At 43.0% G+C, this 21207-nt stretch overlaps 1 protein-coding gene across 1 annotated transcript in view; it reads left to right on the plus strand.

Moving 5' to 3' along the window:
- Window positions 1-1079: 1079 nt before the first annotated feature.
- SHISAL2A (shisa like 2A) overlaps window positions 1080-21207 on the plus strand; it is a 227433-nt gene continuing 207305 nt past the window's right edge. The window contains exon 1 of the mRNA XM_073593501.1: window positions 1080-1456. Coding sequence (XP_073449602.1) covers window positions 1275-1456 — 182 coding nt within the window. The 5' untranslated portion in view covers window positions 1080-1274. The remainder of the gene's footprint in view (window positions 1457-21207) is intronic.

A 21207-nucleotide genomic window follows, 5' to 3' on the forward strand; every position in this document is an offset into this window, starting at 1 on the left:
ACTCACTTTTGTGAAATACTGAAGTTGTGCACACGAGGTGTGCCAGATGTGCCTGGGCACACCCTAATCACCCCGTGCTTTGTAGATTCCCCCTGCTGCACAGGCCCCCCATGTCCCCCTCTTCCCCCTCTTCTCCTCCCAGATGCTGCTGCAGGCACACAAGTGGATCACTTACATCGTTCATTCTTAACGGAAGCATAGTAAACTGTGTTTCCTATGCATTAGTTTGTGAATAAACAAGAAGGCACTCTACTCAGCATAGAGCACTTCCCATTCATTCACTGTCCAGTGCAGCTGAGGTTGCAGAGAAAGGGACTGGTGAACTTCTGTCCTCATTCCCTTTTTCTGTCTCAAAAGTGAGACATCAGAGGTCTGTTTGTTGGACCCCTGATATTTCACCAAAGCCCCCCCCCACGGGTCTCCTAAAAAAAAAAAAAAAAAAGTAAAAAAAATTATATTGTAAAATTAAAAAAAAAAAAAATTAAATTGTGAACAATAATAAAATAATAAAAATGCTCTACTGCCACCACTCAAACTGCAACTTTGAGATTCCTGTGTCCTTTTTATAGCAATATGCTAAACTCATACAGTGGCAGGGCTTCGCACTGTCCCAATGTCTATATTTTATATATATATATATATATATATATATATATATATATATATATATATATACATATATATACACACACACACACACGCATGTGTGTTTGAGCTTTGGGGTGCAAACCCAAATGCAATAGGCTGTACATACCTATGGTCAGCTTATAAATCCTCATTTATTTTCTTTTTTTTTTTTTTTTTTTTTTTTTTTAAAGGCTTCACTTTGGGCGCTTCAGTAGGAGGGGAAAGGGCTCAAAAATGGTAGAACCTGCAATCTATACCTCTAAAGGAGTTCATAACTTATAGAGGAAAGTTGCACGCTGGCCTTTTTGAGCTGGGTGCTAAAGGACCATGTCCCAGGACTGTGGATGCAGGAGGCTGCATTGAGTGTGAAATCAATATTATAGTAAGCTTCTTCTCATCCCCAGCAGAGGGAGACAGAGATACACCATCAGCCAGCAAACAGAGATGAAGGCAGCAGCTGTGGTCCTGATGAGAGCAGAGTGATGCTGAAGATGCTGCTGTGAGGGTCTCATGTCTTGGTTCTCCTGTAGACTCTACCATTCCTCTTATACACCATGGGATGGTGCTGACAGAATCCCCCCCCCCAGCCACACACTGGCAGTTCCAGGGTTTTTCGGAGTTGTTTGCTGGGTGAAGTATCCAGGACTATGAGCGCTGAGTGCTCCAGCTACACCACTGTGGAGAAGGTGTTAGTAGGGGCTTTTAGCTGTCCCAGAGTGGACAGTGACCTGGGGGCTATATACTGCTGTGGATTTAAGGACTTCAAATACTGCTGTGATGACCCTAACAGTTTTTTCCCATACGAGCACAGTTACATGTGGTGGTTGAGGTAAGTCCGATTAAACTTCATCATGATAAGAGTTAAGAATCTGTCACCAACAAAGAGCCATTGGCCATGAAGCAACTTACAGATTAGATAAAACAATCTAATTTCCTGTCCCAATAAAATACTAAATTCTGTGGACGTATTCAGCTTTTTGCTGAGTGTTTGGAAATTTTGCTCTGTTGATTACTCAGCAATGGCAGCATGAATTTAATCAGTGCAAACTTTGGCTGTGATCCTGACCCACGTGTGACAGATTTACTTAAACATTTCTTGTTGATAGTATTTTGTTTTATATTATATACTATTTAAATAACTGTTAGCCATCTAAGGTTATTCAATTAGCCAGAGCAATGAGCCGATGATGTAGGAAAACTCAGTAGCATTATAATAATATTATTATTATCATATTATTATTATTATCATATTATTATTATTATTATTATTATTATTATTATTATTATTATTTTAATACAAGATTTATATAGTTATATTAAATGAGGACTTCTATTTCTTGATTGCTGTGAGTTATTATAGTTTGTACTTTGCTATTGAATTATAAAAAAAAAAAAAAAAATAGTGGTTGTTTATTTTAGTTTTAACAAACCAGATGTTCTATAGAGTTCTAACTGCTGCAAAAGACTCACAGGGGTTGACTTACTAAAACTGGAGAGTGCAAAATCTAGTGCAGCTCTGCCTAGAAACCAATCAGCTTCCAGGATTTTTGTCAACGCTTAATTTAACAAGCAAAAGTTAGAAGCTGATTGGCTAACATACCCAGCTGCACCAGATGTTGCACTCTCCAGTTTTGATAAATCAACCCCACATTGTTGCAGCTCTGTATGTATTAATACAGACTTAATGTGATTGTAAACAATCACCATGTAAAACAATCCAGTTCAAAATAGAAAGGAAAGGCAAAACATTTCCGTATAGGTATAAAAAAAACAATATAAATACCTTTTTTCCCTTTTTTTTAAATAAATGATCATATTTCCTATGTTCTCAGCTGCATAAGAGCTGGGGGGGGGGGCGAAACAGCAGTACACTGAACTTCCCAGTGAATTGCTGTGCAGGGGGGGGGGGGGGGCGGACAAGTCTGATTATTGGAGGAGAGCACACTGAGTTCATAGCATAGCTAGAGAACTGACCACAGTGGGCTCTCCTGCTTAGTGTGGTCAGTTTTTTTAATAGGAAAGCAGAGGGACTGACAGGAACAGCAGGAATTTCACACAAAGGAAGAAATACAAATGAAAAGGATACTTTCTCAGACAAGTACATGGTACAGCAGGCACATATCAGAAATATTAAGTGTTGGGGTAACAAACGCTTTAAATGTATGTTTTTTTAATGCAAGTACCTGAATTTGATATCAGCCTCTGTAGGTGAGGGAGAAGCAGCACAAGGAGCCAAACGGTCGTGCTGCAGTGCAGCGCACATGCTGATAGGAGGAATGAGCAGAGCGACAGTGAGATGAGCTTACTAGTCTGCTTCTTCACTGCCCACAGGCAGGGGGAGGGGCAAGACCTATACTGCAGACAGTGCTATACTCTGTAACAGAGCTGGGTGAATCTCATGGCTGGATAGACAGAAATAAAGATCCTTTGGCAGGTAAACCAGCTCCTGTATGTATTTCATCTGGCTGTCTGCAAAGAGCTGACCATTCTTTCTTATGGGTTGTATGGCAAAGTTATGCTGTAACAAAGAGAACAATGTTGGGAATCATCTTTTATGGTCCTGGCTAAGGATGAGCTGAACCCCCCCCCCCCCGGTTGGGTTTACACCAGAATATGCGAACAGGCAAAAAATTTGGACAAACACGCAAAGTCTATGGGACACGAACGTGAAAAATCAAAAGTGCTCATTTTAAAGACTAATATGCAAGTTATTGTCATAAAAAGTGTTTGGGGACCCGAGTCCTGCCCCAGGGGACATGGATCAATGCAAAAAAAGTTTTAAAAATGGCTGTTTTTTCGGGAGCAGTGATTATAATAATGCTTAAAGTGAAACAATTAAAGTGTAATAATCCTTTAAATATCGTGCCTGGGGGGTGTCTATAGTATGCCTGTAAAGTGGCGCAGTTTTCCTGTGTTTGGAACAGTACCACAGCAAAATGACATTTCTAAAAAAAAAAAAAAAAAAGCCATTTAAAATTGATCGCGGCTGTAATGAATTGTGGGGTCTCGGGAATATAGATAAAACTCATTGAAAAAAACGGCACTCGGTGATGTAAAAGGGTGACCCCCGCTTTCCTCTGACGTCACGTGCTACTCCAAAGCACCCTCCCCATGTGGCCTGGTACGGTTCAGGAGGGGGGGGGCTCTCTCATCCCCCCTCTTTTCCTGTGTGCTCAGATAAGGGTCTAGTATGGATTTTGGGGGGACCCCCACGCAATTTTAAAAAAAAAATTTTCGTTCGGGGTTCCCCTTAATATTCATACCAGACCCAAAGGGCCTGGTAGAGGACTGGGGAGGGGGGAGCCATGCCGCTTTTTTTTCCAATGAGTTTTATCCATATTGCTGAGACCTGACAATTCATTACAAAATGAAAATGCTCAGGTGTGAATGCAGCCTAAAGCTCTCCCCAAAAACTTCTGTGCTATAGTGTGGGGTCTAGTCTGCATCTGGTCCAGTTTTCAGCAAATCCCTCTTCCATAAGAATACAGTACATGTCAGTACATATAAATCATCATTAAAGGACACAGCATGGAAGATACAGATGTGTGTATGTAACCTTAAAGCTGAACTCCAGGTATGATCTTATTTTTTTTATAATAAAAAGAATTCTTTATTTAAGAGTAGTCAGTGACATAAAAAAAAAAAGGATAAAATCCAATACAATATTGACATAATTGGAACAATCTCACAGACATAACACAGCATAGGACAATTCTTTGAAGTCGAGACACCTGAGAGATACACACTATATTATCAAAAGTATTGGGACACCTGCCTTTACACTCACATGAACTTTAATGACATCCCAGTCTTAGTCTGCAGGGTTCAATATTGAGTTGGCCCACCCTTTACAGCTATAACAGCTTCAACTCTTCTGGGAAGGCTGTCCACAAGGTTTAGGAGTAAGGATGAGCTCAGGTGTGTTCGCACAGCCCACGTGCAGAGCCCGCCAATAAGTCGGCACTGCGCTGCGCTAATCACAGGCAGTGAGATATTGTCCCGATGCGCTGCTGCAGATGGAGCTGAAATTGTCCAAAATGTCTTGTTATGCTGACACCTTAAGAGTTCCTTTCACTGGAACTAAGGGACCAAGTCCAACCCCTGAAAAACAACCCCACACCATAATCCCCCCTCCACCAAATGATTTGGACCAGTACACAAAGCAGGGTCCATAAAGACATAAATGAGAGAGTTTGGGGTGGAGGAACTTGACTGGCCTGTACAGAGTCCTGACCTAAACCCAATAGAACACCTTTGGGATGAATTGGAGCGGAGACTGTGAGCCAGGCCTTCTCATCCACATCAGTGCCTGACCTCACAAATGTGCTTCTGGAAGAATGGTCACACATTCCCATAGACACACTCCTAAACCTTGTGGACAGCCTTCCCAGAAGAGTTGAAGCTGTTATAGCTGCAAAGGGTGGGCCAACTCCATATTGAACCCTATGGACTAAGACTGGGATGCCATTAAAGTTCATGTGTGTGTAAAGGCAGGCGTCCCAATACTTTTGACAATATAGTGTATGTATGCAAGATCATGATGGGAGTTAAGCTTAAACTTGTCTAAAAATGGAAAGAGGGCGAACCAGTCTAATGCATTATCCTACATGGCAGGACTTCAAACCATGGAAGATTGTCTGTTTCTAGCATATTCGCATCTCATGTTTGTGAGTAGTTTTACTGTATATATTTTTTATCTACAATAAATGATTGTAGGATAATTCACTAGGCTGGTGCACCCTCTTTCCTTTCCATTTTTTTAGACATGTCAAAGATATCCCTAGTTCTAGAGGGCAGCAAAGCCTCAAATAATACCCCTAATTACTTCCACCTGAGCTGGGCCATCACATGTATGCGCAAGAGTGGTATTTCTGTTGTTAAGCTTAAACTTGCCCTGACCAACCACCCAGCTGCCCCTCCCCCCCCAACACTTATCTCTACACAAAGGGGTAATAAACCAAAAATGTAATATATTGCAGCTTACCAATCATTAATGGTGATGGTCGCAATCTTTTTTTAGGCTTTTTTTGTTACCATCTGTTTTCACCCTGTGATCTGGCCAGTAACACACCTCCTGTATTAGAGTGCCCCCACTCTGGATGAAGGAGCACAGGGGCACCTATGGACAGCAGCATTGTGAGTCTGGGGGAGGGGGGAGTGGTAAATATACTATAAGATTTAAATACACTAAACAGATAGAAGCCAGACCCCAGCTCACACTCTATAAGTAGTTACAGCAATTATTTTTTTCTTTTGGGAAAATGGTTGGTCTCAACATTTTAACTGGTACATTTGCTGGACAGCTTGTTCTTTTGAAAAACAACAGACTTACTTGCCAGATCACCAAGTGAAAATAAAAGAAAGAAAGGCTAAAAAAAGAAAACTTACACAGCCATCACATCTAAGAATTGGTAAGATGCAAAATAATAAACGTTTGCTTTTTGGGTTTAATACTGCTTTAACTTATAAACCCAACTAGGGTTGTCACCTTTTCTTTAAGTCAAACCCGAACATTTTAGCCACGCAAAGCAATTTTTTAAAATTATTTTTTTTATAATTTTTTTTTTTTTTATAGTATAAACTATACATATATTTTGCAATTAAATAACATTTCTAATCATATGAAGTTAATCACAAGAGTTCCCCTTTACATCAGAGTCCACAGAGTTCCCTTTTTACATCTGAATCCGCAGAGTTCCCCTTTTACATCTGAATCCGCAGAGTTCCCCTTTTACATCTGAATCCGCAGAGTTCCCCTTTTACATCTGAATCCACAGAGTTCCCTTACACTGTAAGGGGGGACTCTGCAGACTCTGATGTAAGGGGACTCTAACATTAGGGATGCTCCGGGAACCCTGATTTAAGGGAGAGCACTGAGAACTCTGATGTACGGAGAAGACTCTGATGTAAGGGGGAACACTGTGACCTCTGTTGTAAAAGGGAGCTGTGATATAAGGGTTGCTCTGAGGACCCTAAATTTTCCCTAGTGTACTCACTCAGAGGCAGGAGAGAGAAAAGGGGAGACTTCAGTCACAGACAGGGATGGATGGTGAGCTCACTCACCCCTTGGCAGTCAGAACGTCTCATCCAGATGTATCTGAGGCTGCTGGACTTCAAATTTACGACCCGCGCTTTCCTTTTATAAGGAGTGTGGGCAGACACAGAGGGGTAGGGGCATGAGGAAGAGGAGAAGATCATGATAAAGTAAACTCCAAACTATCTTGACCCCTAAATTAACTTCTTAACTATCACTTTTTGGCAGCAAAAGCTTCCCACCATGTACACTCAATCTTTACACCATCTGTGCTAAATCCTTTTAGTGCCAGGATACTGGAATCCAAGTTAAATGATTTGTGTGTAACATATATTGCTATGAATGTCACGGTTTCAAATACCATACATAGGAACACTCTGAATTATTTACCACTCGCCGACTGCAATACGCATATATACGTTGTGTGTTGCAAGGGGTTTACCGGGATTATGGCTGAAGATATCAGCCATAACTCTGGTATTGTTTTTTTACAACCAGAAACTGGCTTTTTCATGAAAGTGGTCCTAGCGGCTCATGAGCTGCTGGAACGCTTTCAGAAGCGGTAGGAGGGGACGTCCCCTCCCGCCGCTCGCTGGTAGTTTCTCAAGCTTACCGTTTCCTCCGGTTCACCCGAGAAACGATCTGACATTATCGCCGGCTGGCCACCCAGGCAATCAAAGTGTAGAACAGCTCTATGGCCTTGGAGGACTGGAGTGACGTCATAACATCACTTCCAGTCCAGGTTGGAAGTAAACAAGTTTTTTTTTTTTAAAGCAAAAGATTAAAGTTTTTATTTTTTTATTTTTAAGGTAAAGGAGAGATTTGGGGTCTTTTTGACCCCAGATCGCTCCATAAAGAGGACCTGTCATCCTTATTTTTATTACAAGGGATGTTTACATCCCTTGTAAGAGGAATAAAAGTGATAAAAAAAAATAATTAAAGGGACAGTGTGCTCACTTGCAGAAGCAACGCATACCTAAAGTGGTTGTACAGCCACTATGATATGAACATACAATTCCCTCTGTTAAATAAGGACATGTGCCCCACTGCATGTGTTTCATAAAAAATAAAAATATTTCACAGCGCCTCCCAGCGTTCACGTGACTCCTCGTCTCTCTCCCAGGATAACAACTATAGTGGGAGGGGCCAAGAACTCCCACTGACGTCAGCCGGGGAGGAGAGGAGGAGAGCAGCGAGCAGGGCATAATTGGGCATATTTTTATAAAATACATACACTGGGGCACATGTCTTTATTTAACAGAGGGGTTTGTATGTTCACATCATAGTTTTTTTAGCAGGAGGAGCGGGGGAGGGGGGGCGGGCACTGGTACAAGCTGACAGGCAGGGAGGGAGGGGGCAGAGAAGACAGAGGAGAGCAGAGAGAAGTAATGCGAGTGACGGAGGCACATAAACTGACCACGGTGTCAGGGCTCAGCAGCCATGATAAACAGTGGCGGCCGGTGGTAATTTTTTTTTGGGGGGGCAGCAAACAGTAACACCCCCCCTCCCCTGGTCAGTAGGGTGGGTCTGGTGTACTTATTCCATCTATGGTGGGCAACGCTTCTCCCGGGCTTCACCGGCGGCTTCCCTTGCTCTGCGGCGAAGGCTTTCCCTTCCCCTGCTCTCCACATGCATCACAGCGGCTTCCGTTTCCTCCCTCCTCCTATGCGGCCAATTGGGACTCTTCTCTTTTCAGACAATCAGAAAACGGGTCTCAGACCTGCTTCTGATTGGTCGGATTGAGGATCAGTGTTTCAATAGCAAATATTCATTTGCTGTTGTAACACCTGAGTGGGCTCCTGGTGCACTGCTCTGCGCCACAAGCCCACCCTATTTTGAAGCCTATTAGAGTCTATGGCTCTAATCAGGTGCTTCAAAAATACACCCCTGCAGCTGTAATTCACGCGCCCGGCATCCTGAAAGGGGCCAGACGCATAAATAGGGGGTGGTGGTGTCCTGTCAGAATAGCCGTGGCTAGAGCATGGGGGTGGCGGCCGTGGATAGAGGGGGCGGCGCTCCGGCACCCCTAATAGACTGATGATAAATGTGATCAGTTTGCAGGGGGAAGGACAGAACAAGGCAGGATCAGCCAGGTATTTTCGGTGATACAGGGAGCCAAATTACACACACAGCACTGTGCTGCATAACATGCTTCAAGGGACCCATATTTTTTTTAGGGTAACAAACACTTTAAATCATGCACACATATGTAATCTGTATTCACACCACACATGTGAGGCATCGCCGTGAATGTTAGAGCGAGAACAATAATTCTAGCACTAGACTTCCTCTGTAACTCTAAACAGGTAACCTGTAAAGATGTTTAAAGCATCGCCTATTGAGATTTTTAAGTACCATAGTTTGTCGCCATTCCGGGAGCATGACATATTAGGTATCTTTTTCCTTGACATAACATCATCTTTCACATTTTTATTGGGGTAAATATTGTGTTTTCTTTTTTATTTGTTAAAGTGTATTTTTTCCCAAAAAATTGTGTTTGCAAAACCGCTATGCAAATACTGTGTAACTTAAAACATTGCAACGATCGCCATTTTATTCCCTAGGGTCGCTGCTAAAAAAAAAAATTGTATAATGTTTGGGGGTTATAAGTAATTTTGTAGCAAAAAAAAATACTGATTGTAAACAAAAAGTGCCAGAAAAAGCCTGGTCGGCAAGTGGTTAATAGAAGGACATCTGATGTTGTATGAGTTTTATAAACGCATTGCTCCGTTGGTAGAATTCTACAACATTTCTATACTGACTAATATATAATTCAGTGGCTCCTGACTGGAGCAGTCACTTGGGGTCACTACATCACCTTAAATTATTAATGGACACTGTATGGAGGGGTTTGTGCAGCTTTTTTTATTGGGTTTCTGTGTCTTACCCTGTGTGCAGAGACAGTTGTAGAGTGATGATCCTTTATTAGCTATGCTTAATTAAGTCTGTTTAATCTGCACTGAGATCTCAGCTGTAACAGGAGGCAAGGTTTGCACCTCTGTATCACACGGAGCAGATGACAAGGTGTGTTTGTATGCACACTATACTGTATATACAGTATTTCACAAAAGCGAGTACACCCCTTATTTTGAGGGGACAGCAAATTTACACTGTTATACAAGCTGTACACTCACTACTTTACATTGTAGCAAAGTGTCATTTCTTCAGTGTTGTCACATGAAAAGATATAATAAAATATTTACAATAATGTGAGGGGTGTACTCACTTTTGTGAGATCATGTACTATATTTTATTATCCGCCATATTTAAAGAGACAGTGCTGGGAGCAATCATGATGTGAAAAAGTACAGTAACCCACAGCAACCACCTAAATCATCCATTAACTGAAGTCTCATCAGTTAAAAGAAACAAGAAAAAAAGTGCTTAGAAGTGCACCCGTTCCATAATTATAAAAGGTAAAAGTGTGTCAATGTATAGGTTAAAGCAGACTGAAGCCTCGTACACACAATCTGATTTTCCGACGGAAAAAGTGTGATGACAGGCTGTTGGCGGAAAATCCAACCATTTATATGCTCCATCAGACAACTGTTGTTGGATTTTCTGCGGACAAATGTTGGGTGGCAGGTTTTAAAATTTTCCGCCGACAAATGTCTGTTGTCGGATTTTCCCAGCGTGTGTACACAAGTCTGTCGGACAAAAGTCCAAAGTACAAACACACATGCTCGGAAACAAGGACGAGCCAGTAGCGGTCGGTCTTGTAAACTAGCACTTGTAATAGAGAATTAAAATTCGTGACGCGGCAAATTATGAAATGTTGAAATGCAGCGCACAATTCTCTTCTTCTTTAATGGATAATAATGAAGCTGCTTTGCTGGTGATACTGATGGAGTTATTGCAAACTAATTTTCAAAGGCTTTTTTTTTCTAGTGATATCAAGAATTATATTATTATGTTTTTTTTTTTTTATTTGGGCAAGTTACCACAACACCATTATCCTGTAGTTTTTAAGATCAAAGATACAACTATGTTGGTGTCCCTTGTTAATTTTACATTGTATTTTTTTAAATGTAACTGCCTACTCCCAAACTGTCATTTGAAGTAAATCACAAAGCCAAGTATTATTCTCCACAATTTTTTTTATTTTGCATTAAAAAAAGGAAACAAAATTAGACATGATATTTGCCAAATGGAACTTCCACTTTTTGGAACCCCCCCCCCCCATCACATTTGGTACCTTTCAGGGGGGAGGAGGGAGTAGATACCTGTCTAATACAGGTATTTGCTCCCACTTCCTGGCATAGATCACCACGGCATTCATAGTGACCTAGGCCACTTCTGGCGCCTACTCTGTCCTCCCCCACTATATTCTGGAGACAGACAGGTCCCAGAACACAGCAGGGACCAGTGAGTACGCGCAGCACGACTCGCGCATGCGCGGTAGGGAACCAGGAAGTGAAGCTGCATGGCTTCACTTCCTGATTCCTTTACTGAGGATGGCGGTGGCAGCAGCCAAGAGCCGACGAACAGATCGGCTTCGGCTGCCGACATCGCGGGCTCCCTGGACAGGTAAGTGTCCATATATTAAAAGTCAGCAGCTGCAATGTTTGTAGCTGCTGACTTTTAATATTTTTTTTTTCAGGGGACCATGTCCATGACCCTTTTCTAAAATTGTTCTGCACCAAACCACACGGTGCTGCAGCACTATGTGGTTTGGTGTGTGTGAAAATCTGTGCGTTAGCAGATATGTGGGGGTGACTGCTCTGTGACTGCGCGTCTACCAAAGGACAGTGCGCTTCTGTGCTTGTCAGGAAAACCCCAATTTTGTGCATGATCCTGACATGCAAAGGTGTGAACCTAGCCTTATAGCGGGTTCACACTGGTGCGCTGTGGTTTGGCCACAGTGCGATTGTATGTGCGGTATACCTGCAGTTTTAGGTGTGCTCCTGATGAATTCTGTTGAACTGTGTGTTTTCGCAATGTGCATCAAAGTTGCAGCATGCAAGACTGTGATTTGCATTTATGAAAATAGTCTAATAGAATTTAATGGGAGTCCACCTGAAACTGCAGGTAAGCCGCACATACAATCGCGCTGCGGCCAAACCACATTGCACTGGTGTGAACCCGCTATTAGCCCCCCGTACACATTTACTGTGGCTTTGAAACTGTGCAACTTTACCTGAAATCGCAGGATTTCAAAGCTGCATCTCAGTGTGACTTCTGGATCAACTTTGAAGACATCTGTGTGGCTTTATGCACGAATGTCTATTGAAGTCACACCTGAAATCACAAAAGTAGTGCATGTACTACTTTTTCAAATTGATGCGGCACCGCATATATTTGAACACTGCCATTGCTGGTATTCTATCGATTTGTGCACGCCATGGAAAAGTGCCCAGGCATGCGCAGAATGGAAGGGGACTCCAGCTGATTTCCCGATCAGCTGGAATGACGTCACCAGAGCACATGCGCACATCATAGGAGGCTTTTTTCAATGGGAGATACCATTTCACGGGCACAATGGAAAGCTATGCAAAGAGCAGAGGGACACCGTAGTTGTCAGATTGAGCCTCGCTGTTGCATGGTGGGTTTTGTCTGTGTTGCAACCCGTCCTTAGACATAGGCAAAACCTGCCGTTCAACACAGCCACAACCCGCCCCGCAACACAGACAAAACCGGACCTAGAGCACGCTGCAAACCCACGCCGCAACAGCGAGGCAAAATATGACAAATACGGTGTCTCTCCACTGTTTGCATACCATTCAATTATGCCTGTCAAATGGTATCGCCCATCTAAAAAAGCCTCCTGCGATGTGCGCATGCGCTATGGTGAAGTCACGCCAGCTGATCAGAAAATCAGCTGGAGTGCCCTTCCATTCTGCGCATGCACGACCAATTTTTTGACCGAGGGCACAAATCGACAGAACACCAGCAATAGGATGTGACATGACAAATCGCTCCAATGTGAATGGGGCTAAGAGATGAGAAAGAAGTGAACTGGTGAGGAGGTTGGGGTGGTAATAGTATGTGCTGATGAAGATCAAAGTGATGGAGTGCAGAGACTGTGCTAGGCTGCATGGTGGGGAGTCAGGACAGGACATTTACAAGAGCTGGGATGGAATGGGTGTAAGATCTGTGTGTGGAATGCTGAGTTGAGATCAGAGGCTGCAAGATATGTGTAGTGGAGATTTATGGAAGGGACAGCAGATAAGAGAAGGAGAAGGGAATAAATGAACAAGGCAGAGGAGCAAGGAGGATGGGTGCTGACTTACTTTGATGATCGTGCAGGAAAGGTAGAGAGAGGTGTAGATGGAGCGGAGATGAGCCGGACCATAGTGAGAGTAACAGGGAAGAAGGTGAAGTGTCCTGGAAAGGAGAGCAAGTTGAGAGCAAAAGTATAGCTTGCTGGAGGAGAGAGTGATTATTAGCTGCAGTAAATAGCAGAGATAAGGCAGAGTTGGATGAGCGGAGGAGTCCGCGGTGAATACACAGTCACTCCTATCAGTGAGACAGGAGCAGCGACTGAAGCTCCCCGTGCGCCCCCCCCCCACAGATTAAGACACCGCCCAGGGCAGTTGCCCCTCCCGCCCTGGGTACAGTGTTGCATGACTGTGCAATTGTCATTCAAAGTGTGAAAGCGCTGAAAGCTGAAGATTAACCTGGGCAGGAAGCGGGTAAGTGCTCAGTAAGCAAGTGGTAATCATTCATGGCTGATTGATATTTCTTTTGTTTATAATTTAAACACGAGGTAATAGAAAGAACTCATATAGGATAGCGCTCTGTATATACACTTTATCTCTATCACTTTAAAGGCACAGCACCTTCTAGAGCAGCAACCCACATTAGTATATTTATTATATATTTCTTTCACTTTAGTTACACCATAAGCGTGGGAATATATATGAAAGTGGTTTACACATGTGTGTGTATGTATGTGTATATATATATATATATATATATATATAGTACTTTTTTCTTTATAAAGTCTACTTTAGACTTTAGACTGTTTGTAGACATGAGACAATGCTTGCCCAACTTGTACAGAATTTAATTAATATGAACAATCTTGTATTCATGAGACATCTACAAATGTTTGTTTGTTGGAAGATGCAGAAGTAATAGAGCCAGATAATATCAAATAATTGCCTTGGGGGATTTGAAACTTCCACTTATTTTCTTAAGATAGAAAAACAGATGGGAGCTATCAGTCTCAGGAACAGCGGTATGGTTTAAAGAATGGTAGAAATGTTTGCAATGTTTTTCTTGCTAGTCCTTATTTACCATCTACAACAGATACTCTCAGATCACGGGGTCATGTAGCACAATTTTAATGGGGACCTGTCTTACTTAGGTCACCCCTCCCTAACTTCCACGTCTAGCACATGTGCACTGATTGCCCCCCCTCCTATTTAAAAAATAATAATTATTTAGAATTTTCCAAATTTTATAACACAGAGAGAGACAGATACAGTTACATAGTTACATAGTAGGTGAGGTTGAAATAAGACACAAGTCCAACCTATGTGTGTGATTATATGTCAGTATTACATTGTATATCCCTGTTGCGGTCTTTCAGGTGCTTATCTAATAGTTTTTTGAAACTATCGATGCACCGCGCTGAGACCACCGCCTGTGGAAGGGAATTCCACATCCTTGCCGCTCTTACAATAAAGAACCCTCTACGTAGTTTAAGGTTAAATCTCTTTTTTTCTAATTTTAATGAGTGGCCACGTGTCTTGTTAAACTCCCTTCTGCAAAAAAGTTTTAACCCTATTGTGGGGTCACCAGTATGGTATTTATAAATTGAAATCATATCCCCTCTCAAGCGTCTCTTCTCCAGAGAGAAAAAGTTCAGTGCTCGCAACCTTTCCTCATAACTAATATCCTCCAGACCATTTAGAATTCGTTTTGTTGCCCTTCTTTGTACTCGCTCCATTTCCAGTAATCCTTCCTGAGAACTGGTGCCCAGAACTGGACAGCATACTCTAGGTGCGGCCGGACCAGAGTCTTGTAGAGCGGGAGAATTATCGTTTTATCTCTGGAGTTGATCCCCTTTATAATGCCAATATTCTGTTTGCTTTGTTAGCAGCTGCTTGGCATCGCATGCCATTGCTGAGCCTATCATCTACTAGGACCCCCAGGTCCTTTTCCATCCTAGATTCCCCCAGAGGTTCTCCCCCCGGTGTATAGATTGCATTCATATTTTTGCCACCCAAATGCATTATTTTACATTTTTCTGCATTAAACCTCATTTGCCATGTAGTTGCCCACCCCATTAATTTGTTTGTTCAGATCTTTTTGCAAGGTTTCCACATCCTGCAGAGAAGTTATTGCCCTTCTTAACTTAGTATCGTCCGCAATTACAGAGATTGAACTGTTTACCCCATCCTCCAGGTCGTTTATGAACAAAATAAATAGGATTGGTCCCAGCTAAAAACCCTGGGGGACCCCACTACCTACCTTTGACCATTCCGGCTCCCCATTTATCACCACCCTCTGAACTCGCCCTTGTAGCCAGTTTTTAATTTATGTACTCACCCTATGGTCCATTCCAACTGACCTTATTTTGTACAGTAAACGTTCATGGGGAACCGTGTCAAATGCTTTTGCAAAATCCAGACACACCACGTCTATGGGCCTTCCTTTATCTAGATGGCAACTCACCTCCTCATAGAAGGTTAATAGATTGGTTTGGCAAGAACGATTCTTCATGAATCCATGCTGATTACTGCTAATGATACCATTCTCGTTACTAAAATCTTGTACATAGTCTCTTATCATCCCCTCCAAGAGCTTGCATACTGTTGATGTTTGGCTAACTGGTCTGTAATTCCCAGGGATGTATTTTGGGCCCTTTTTAAATATTGGTGGTGTTACATTGGCTTTTCTCCAATCACCTGGTACCATTCCAGTCAGTAGACTGTCAGTAAAAATTAGGAACAATGGTCTGGCAATTACTTGACTGAGTTCCCTAAGTACCCTCAGATGCAAGCCATCTGGTCCCGGTGATTTATTAATGTTAAGTTTCCCAAGTCTAATTTTAATTCTGTCCTCTGTTAACCATGGAGGTGCTTCCTGTGATGTGTCATAAGGATAAACACTGCAGCTTTGGTTACTGAAGCCCCCCAAATCCCTCATGAAAACTGAGGAGAAGAATAAATTCAATACATTCGCCATCTCCCCATCCTTTGTAACCAGATGTCCTTCCTCATTCTTTATGGGGTCAATATGGTCTGGCCTACCTTTTTTTACTGTTTACATACTTAAAGAATTTCTTGGGATTTTTTTTGCTATCCTCTGTTATGTGTCTTTCGTGTTCTATCTTAGCTGCCCTAATTGCACCCTTACATTTCTTGTTGCATTCTTTATAAAGTCTGAATGCTGATGATGATCCCTCAACCTTGTATTTTTTGAATGTCTTCTCCTTTGCTTTTATATTCATTTTTACATTGGAGTTAAGCCATCCAGGACTTTTATTCGGTCTTTTAAATTTATTACCCAATGGGATGCATTGGCTAATGCCCTTATTTAATATGCTCTTAAAGCAAACCCATCTCTCCTCTGTGTTCTTTGTTCCTAATATTTTATCCCAATTCATGCCTTCTAACAAGGTTCGTAGTTTAGGGAAGTTGGCTCTTTTGAAATTCAGTGTCTTTGTATTCCCCTTATGTTTCTTATTTCTTATCGTACATCACGGAACACAGAGCCATAGTAGTTACTATGTGGGTTATAGGCCACCTTCAGGTGATGGACACTGGCACGCCCTAAGACAAAAAGTCCACCCCCTATATAACCCCTCCCACTACTGGGAGTACCTCAGTTTTTTCACCAGTGTCTAAGGTGTTGGTCACTAGTGAAGATGTGCTGTGCTGAGCTCCACTGGAGCAATCCTTGCTGGGGCTAGCTATGCAGTCGGATCCATTCAAAGTGTCTTTTAGGCCGAAATTGAATGGTACCCGGGCCTCGTATTTGAAGAAACGATGTTTTGCCTGTAAATGCTTCTCTTTTAAGAGAGCTGGACCCCGGGATACAGTACTTTTGGTATTAAGGCCATAAAGTTTTACTGGCGGTAGTGCTATTACAGGTCCAGGATTGTGGGTTTCCCCGAGGGTCCCCAGCTCCTGAAGGTTTGTTAACGGAACCCACCGTGAATGGTGAAGATTGGGTCTGTTGATTTTACCTCAGAAAACCCTGCGGCAGGAAAGGTAAGTGGAGTTTTCTAAGAAATTTTCTTGAATTTTCTTATGAATGACTCCTTTAATTTAGTAAATGTTGTCATGCCTATGTGTCACCACTGGGGGCTGTATTGAGCACATACCTTCTCATGCTTCCTCAGGGAGCTCACGTTATGTCCAGAACAACAGCTTTCTTTCCTCCAGCCAGCAGCAGACCTCCGGTAAGTCTGGGGGTTTTTTTCCTCCCCACCAGACGCCCCCCCACCTGTGCTGTTTTCTCCCCCTCTTCACGAGGAAGAAACGCAGGAGGAAAAAAAAAAAACAACGGCACGCACTATACGATCCCATAGGATCACGCAGGAAAGCTCTTTTTTAAAAAAGAGACGAGGGGGGCTGTAGGCGACGGGGGCGGGGCTTAGTGCGGTGTTGGCATCCTCCAACGTCCAGCGCAGGAAAATGTGTTTTCTAAGCCACATAGTTACTGCTGCAAGCTGCGGAGGGACACAAGAGCAAGAAAGAGGTTTGGTGACACAGGCATTCCTTTTTTACACATTTACTATTGCATCAGGCTGAGCATTAATAGCGGCGGCAGTGGCTGACTATTACTCAAGCAATGGATGTGATTTCTTCTGGTAGTACCTATGCTTTTTCATCGGGCTATGGTCAGAAGGGGGGGTTGAAACACCTCCAAAAAAGGAGCTAAAAGGGTCTCCCTCAAGCTCTGGAAAGCCTACTCTACAAATGGCATCCCCCCCTGAGAGGGGGTGGCTGGTCAGAATGAGCATCGGGGCCATGAAATGTTTGCAACTGTTTTCAACACTGCAGCCCCTGTTCATTTATTCTGCCATGGTAGGTTTTTATAATAAATAAATAAATAAATACATTTTGCAACTTTAATTGCATCCCAGTGTGGTTAAGATGCGACAGGTTCTCTTCCATTTTCCTAGGACCCTCAGACTGAGGAGCTGGGGCAGGAGAAGACGAATTCCCTCAGGGAACCGTGGTGAGGCTGATGACTCCTCTTCTGAGGTGTCAAATTGCGGGAGAGTCAGCTGTCACAATCTGTAAGATTGATGGTACAAATTCTTGCTGATCCACTCCACATTTATGTACCCTTAACCGAGTGCTTGGCTTCGCTAAAGCCTCCTCAAGCTGTGCATGCTTTTTCCTGTCCATTCTTTGTTGGAAAAATTTTTTGTATCTGGAGGATCACCCAGATAAGCATTATTTTCCTTTCTAAAAAGTTTTCACACTTTATCCCATGGTAGAGAAATTTCACTAAGTAGGGTAGACCAATGGATCTAATGGATAAAAGGTTGGAATTCCTATTAAAAAACACTTTTTTTTCTCTGGCAGGTTGAGTGTCTCAGCCTGCGCTGACAGTAATTGATTATTCATTGAGAAACCAGTTTAAACAGGTGTTCAAGGTTACCCCGATCAGCAGGTCCAGGAGGCAGCTTTATGTTTGCAATAGTTGCTATGACAGATTCTATCCTTTGGGCCTTGTGCAAGAAGCTCCTGGCTAGTTTTCCTTTTTGCGGTAAAACAGCTATCTGGGGATATTTTGGATAAAATATCCAAATAATTTCTAGTTAAAGGAAGATACCCTTTTTGCCATTTAAGTGAAGGAGTAAATATATTTTTATTTCAAAGCTCCTTCTTCTGTACCAGGGGCATCAGCCTCCAGGCAGTCACGGTGGCTTCCACCGTCAGGTAAAAAGGGTAATCCTCAGGTTTAACCCCAGGGACAAAAGAGGTCTTGGGGAGGAAGCCTACAAAATACTGTAGCTTCCTGATGAGGAGGTGCCCCTGCTTGCTCAATAAGGAATTCTTTTGCAGTTCTCAGGGATCTGGCAGAAGGAGTGTCAAGAAGAATGGGGAACTTCCTCAATAGCTCCAAGGTACAAACTGGAGTTCCAAGAGTTTCCGTCTCCTCGTTTTCTCAGATCAAACGTTCCTAAGGATCCAGAGAAAAAGAAATCTTTCACTCAAGCGTTGAACCATCTTTTGGCAAAAAGTGTTCATAGTGGCCCCCATGTAAGAGCAGAGGTTGGGGTTTGATTAAATCCAGATGGACATTCTGGATCTCAAAAATCTAAAATTCAATTCCTGAATATAATCTCTCTCTTTTTGCATAAAGTCAATCCAATCTGTTATCTCCATCCTACAAGGAGAACTTCTGGCGTCAAACGACGTCAAAGATGCATATTTCCATATGCCTATTTCCTATTTCCAGCAGTGCTTGTCCCTGACTGGTTTCACCGATGTCACTCAATGAAGTGTACTTATTGGGATGCTCCAGCCCTGGATCGGCCTCCCTGGCACTTCCCCCCTACCCTTCCTGAGTGTCACCCATCTACTCTTTCCTAGAGCCTGCACCTCTTTGTCTCCACCCGCCTCTGTGCTGGCCCCCACTGGCACCTGCCGTGTACGTTCCTGGCTCTCCTTTAGTATGGAGGGACTTCTCAGTCCTGACAGTTGCTTCCCCAGATTCAGAACCTGGGCTTCCAGGGAAAAAATGTGCTTACAATTTGCACAGCAGTATTCGCCCTCGATCGGATGACCAAGGAACACATACATGCCGCAAAATGTACACCGTGTCGCATTTCCAAACCAGGCATCGTATCTACTAATTTAATGAGGATTGGGAATTATACCCTGTCCAAATTACCTAACAACTAGCTTCCTGACACTAATACTCAGCATTAGTTGTCAGTTACACACGAAAAGTACATAAATCAAAAGTCAGATTCCCAGGTGGGTTACATCATAAGAAGACAGAGCAACTCAACTGAGCCCTGAAGACAAGCTCAACAATACCCCTAACTAGAGTCGTTCTACTGTCAGGGAAGCCCAAAAGTAAGAGGGGGATGTCAGTGAGCAGGTAGTGGGATTCCTGGGGGAGCATCAATGTGCATAGTGATGTAGAAGGGACCCGTGGGAAACACAGGAGATGAGAAGAGGGAAAGGTAAGCATGAAGAAGGTAGATAGAAGCAGGGCTTTCTTTCAACGGGACCGCAGTTCCTGCACCTCCAGCACTGAATGTATGTAATAGCAAGGGGTGCTTGGTTGTGCTACAGTGTCTATTGTTGCTGGCTGCTGGGAAATATTTTATTGCTGGAGGATATCTATTTCTGCAGGAGGGTTTATTGTTGCTGGAAAGGTCTCTTTTTGCTGCTGGGGGATCTATTGTCTCTGGAAGGGATCTTCTTTTGCAGGAGGGAGGTCTGTTGTTGCTAGTGGGAGATCTATTCTTGCTGGGGTGGGTCTTATGTTGCTGGGAGGAATCTACTGCTGAGGGAGCAGTCTATTTAAGCAGGCTGCTGGAGGTTTTATTGTTGCTGTCTGTGGGGAGATCTGTTGTTGCTGCCGGGGGTCTATTGTTGCTGGGGGGAGTGGGTATTTTGTTGCGGGTGGTCCATTGTTGCTGGGAGATCTATTGTTGTGGGGGGTCTATTGTTGGCTGCAGGGGGTCTATTTTACTGCTTTTCTTGTTATCATTAACAAATTATATAAAAATTACTTAGCACCACAAATGTTACTTGGTTCTGTATTCTCTAAAAGGGGCAGTACTTGGAGGTGGGTAGGGGGTGGAACCAAGGAACGGTAAGAGGAGGTAGGTAGGGGCAGAGACAAAGGGTAAGTCCGAAAGGGGGAGTTTCTGCACCTATTTTCGGAGAAAAAAATCCCTGGATCGAAGCAACGAAAAAGAGAAGAGAAGGAAAAAAATATAGAATGGGATTATACCCTTACATCGTACTCAGGAGGGTATTGTACTCTGTTGAGGTTTGGAAAACTAATCAATAGGACTATATTTTGCGGAACCACTCTTCAGTATAGTTCACATCCGCCATCAAGTTTTCCATAGTTCTAATTTCACCAACCTTACCTATCCAGGGACCAATTGAGGGGGCAGAGGTCTATTTCTAGCATAATGGAATACAACAAACTTCTGCTCCATTGAGCAGGTGTATTAGTAGGGACTTCTTATATCATTTGAGGGGCATTGGTGTCAGGTGGAGAAGAAAGGCGGCAAGGGGGCTTCACACCCTGTCTTTTGATGCACTAAACACACCTTATAAAGTAAGCGTTAGGTTGGGAAACTTTGGAGAAATCGCTAACATTTATTACTGCCAGCCTCACCATTGGGGAATTAGCTTTTTTTGACTGGTAGCTTTGCCTTCTAGTGTCATTTGTAGACTCTTGCTTTTGATTGACAGCATAAGCAATCATTCAGGGTGTAGGGTTCAGAGTGCAGGCCCATACACATGTCCTAGCACTGGAGGGAAAGGTATCAGTATTTGCTCATAAGAGAGGAGAGGAGAAAATGGTACCAATTTAGTAAAATGTTTCCTGAGGATGAGGTAGTAGCAGGGCAGAGGAGCCAAGAATCCTTGTGGGTGGTGGTTACA

Source organism: Aquarana catesbeiana, linkage group LG07, assembly GCF_042186555.1.
Source record: "Aquarana catesbeiana isolate 2022-GZ linkage group LG07, ASM4218655v1, whole genome shotgun sequence".
NCBI classification, from domain to species: Eukaryota; Metazoa; Chordata; class Amphibia; order Anura; family Ranidae; genus Aquarana; species Aquarana catesbeiana.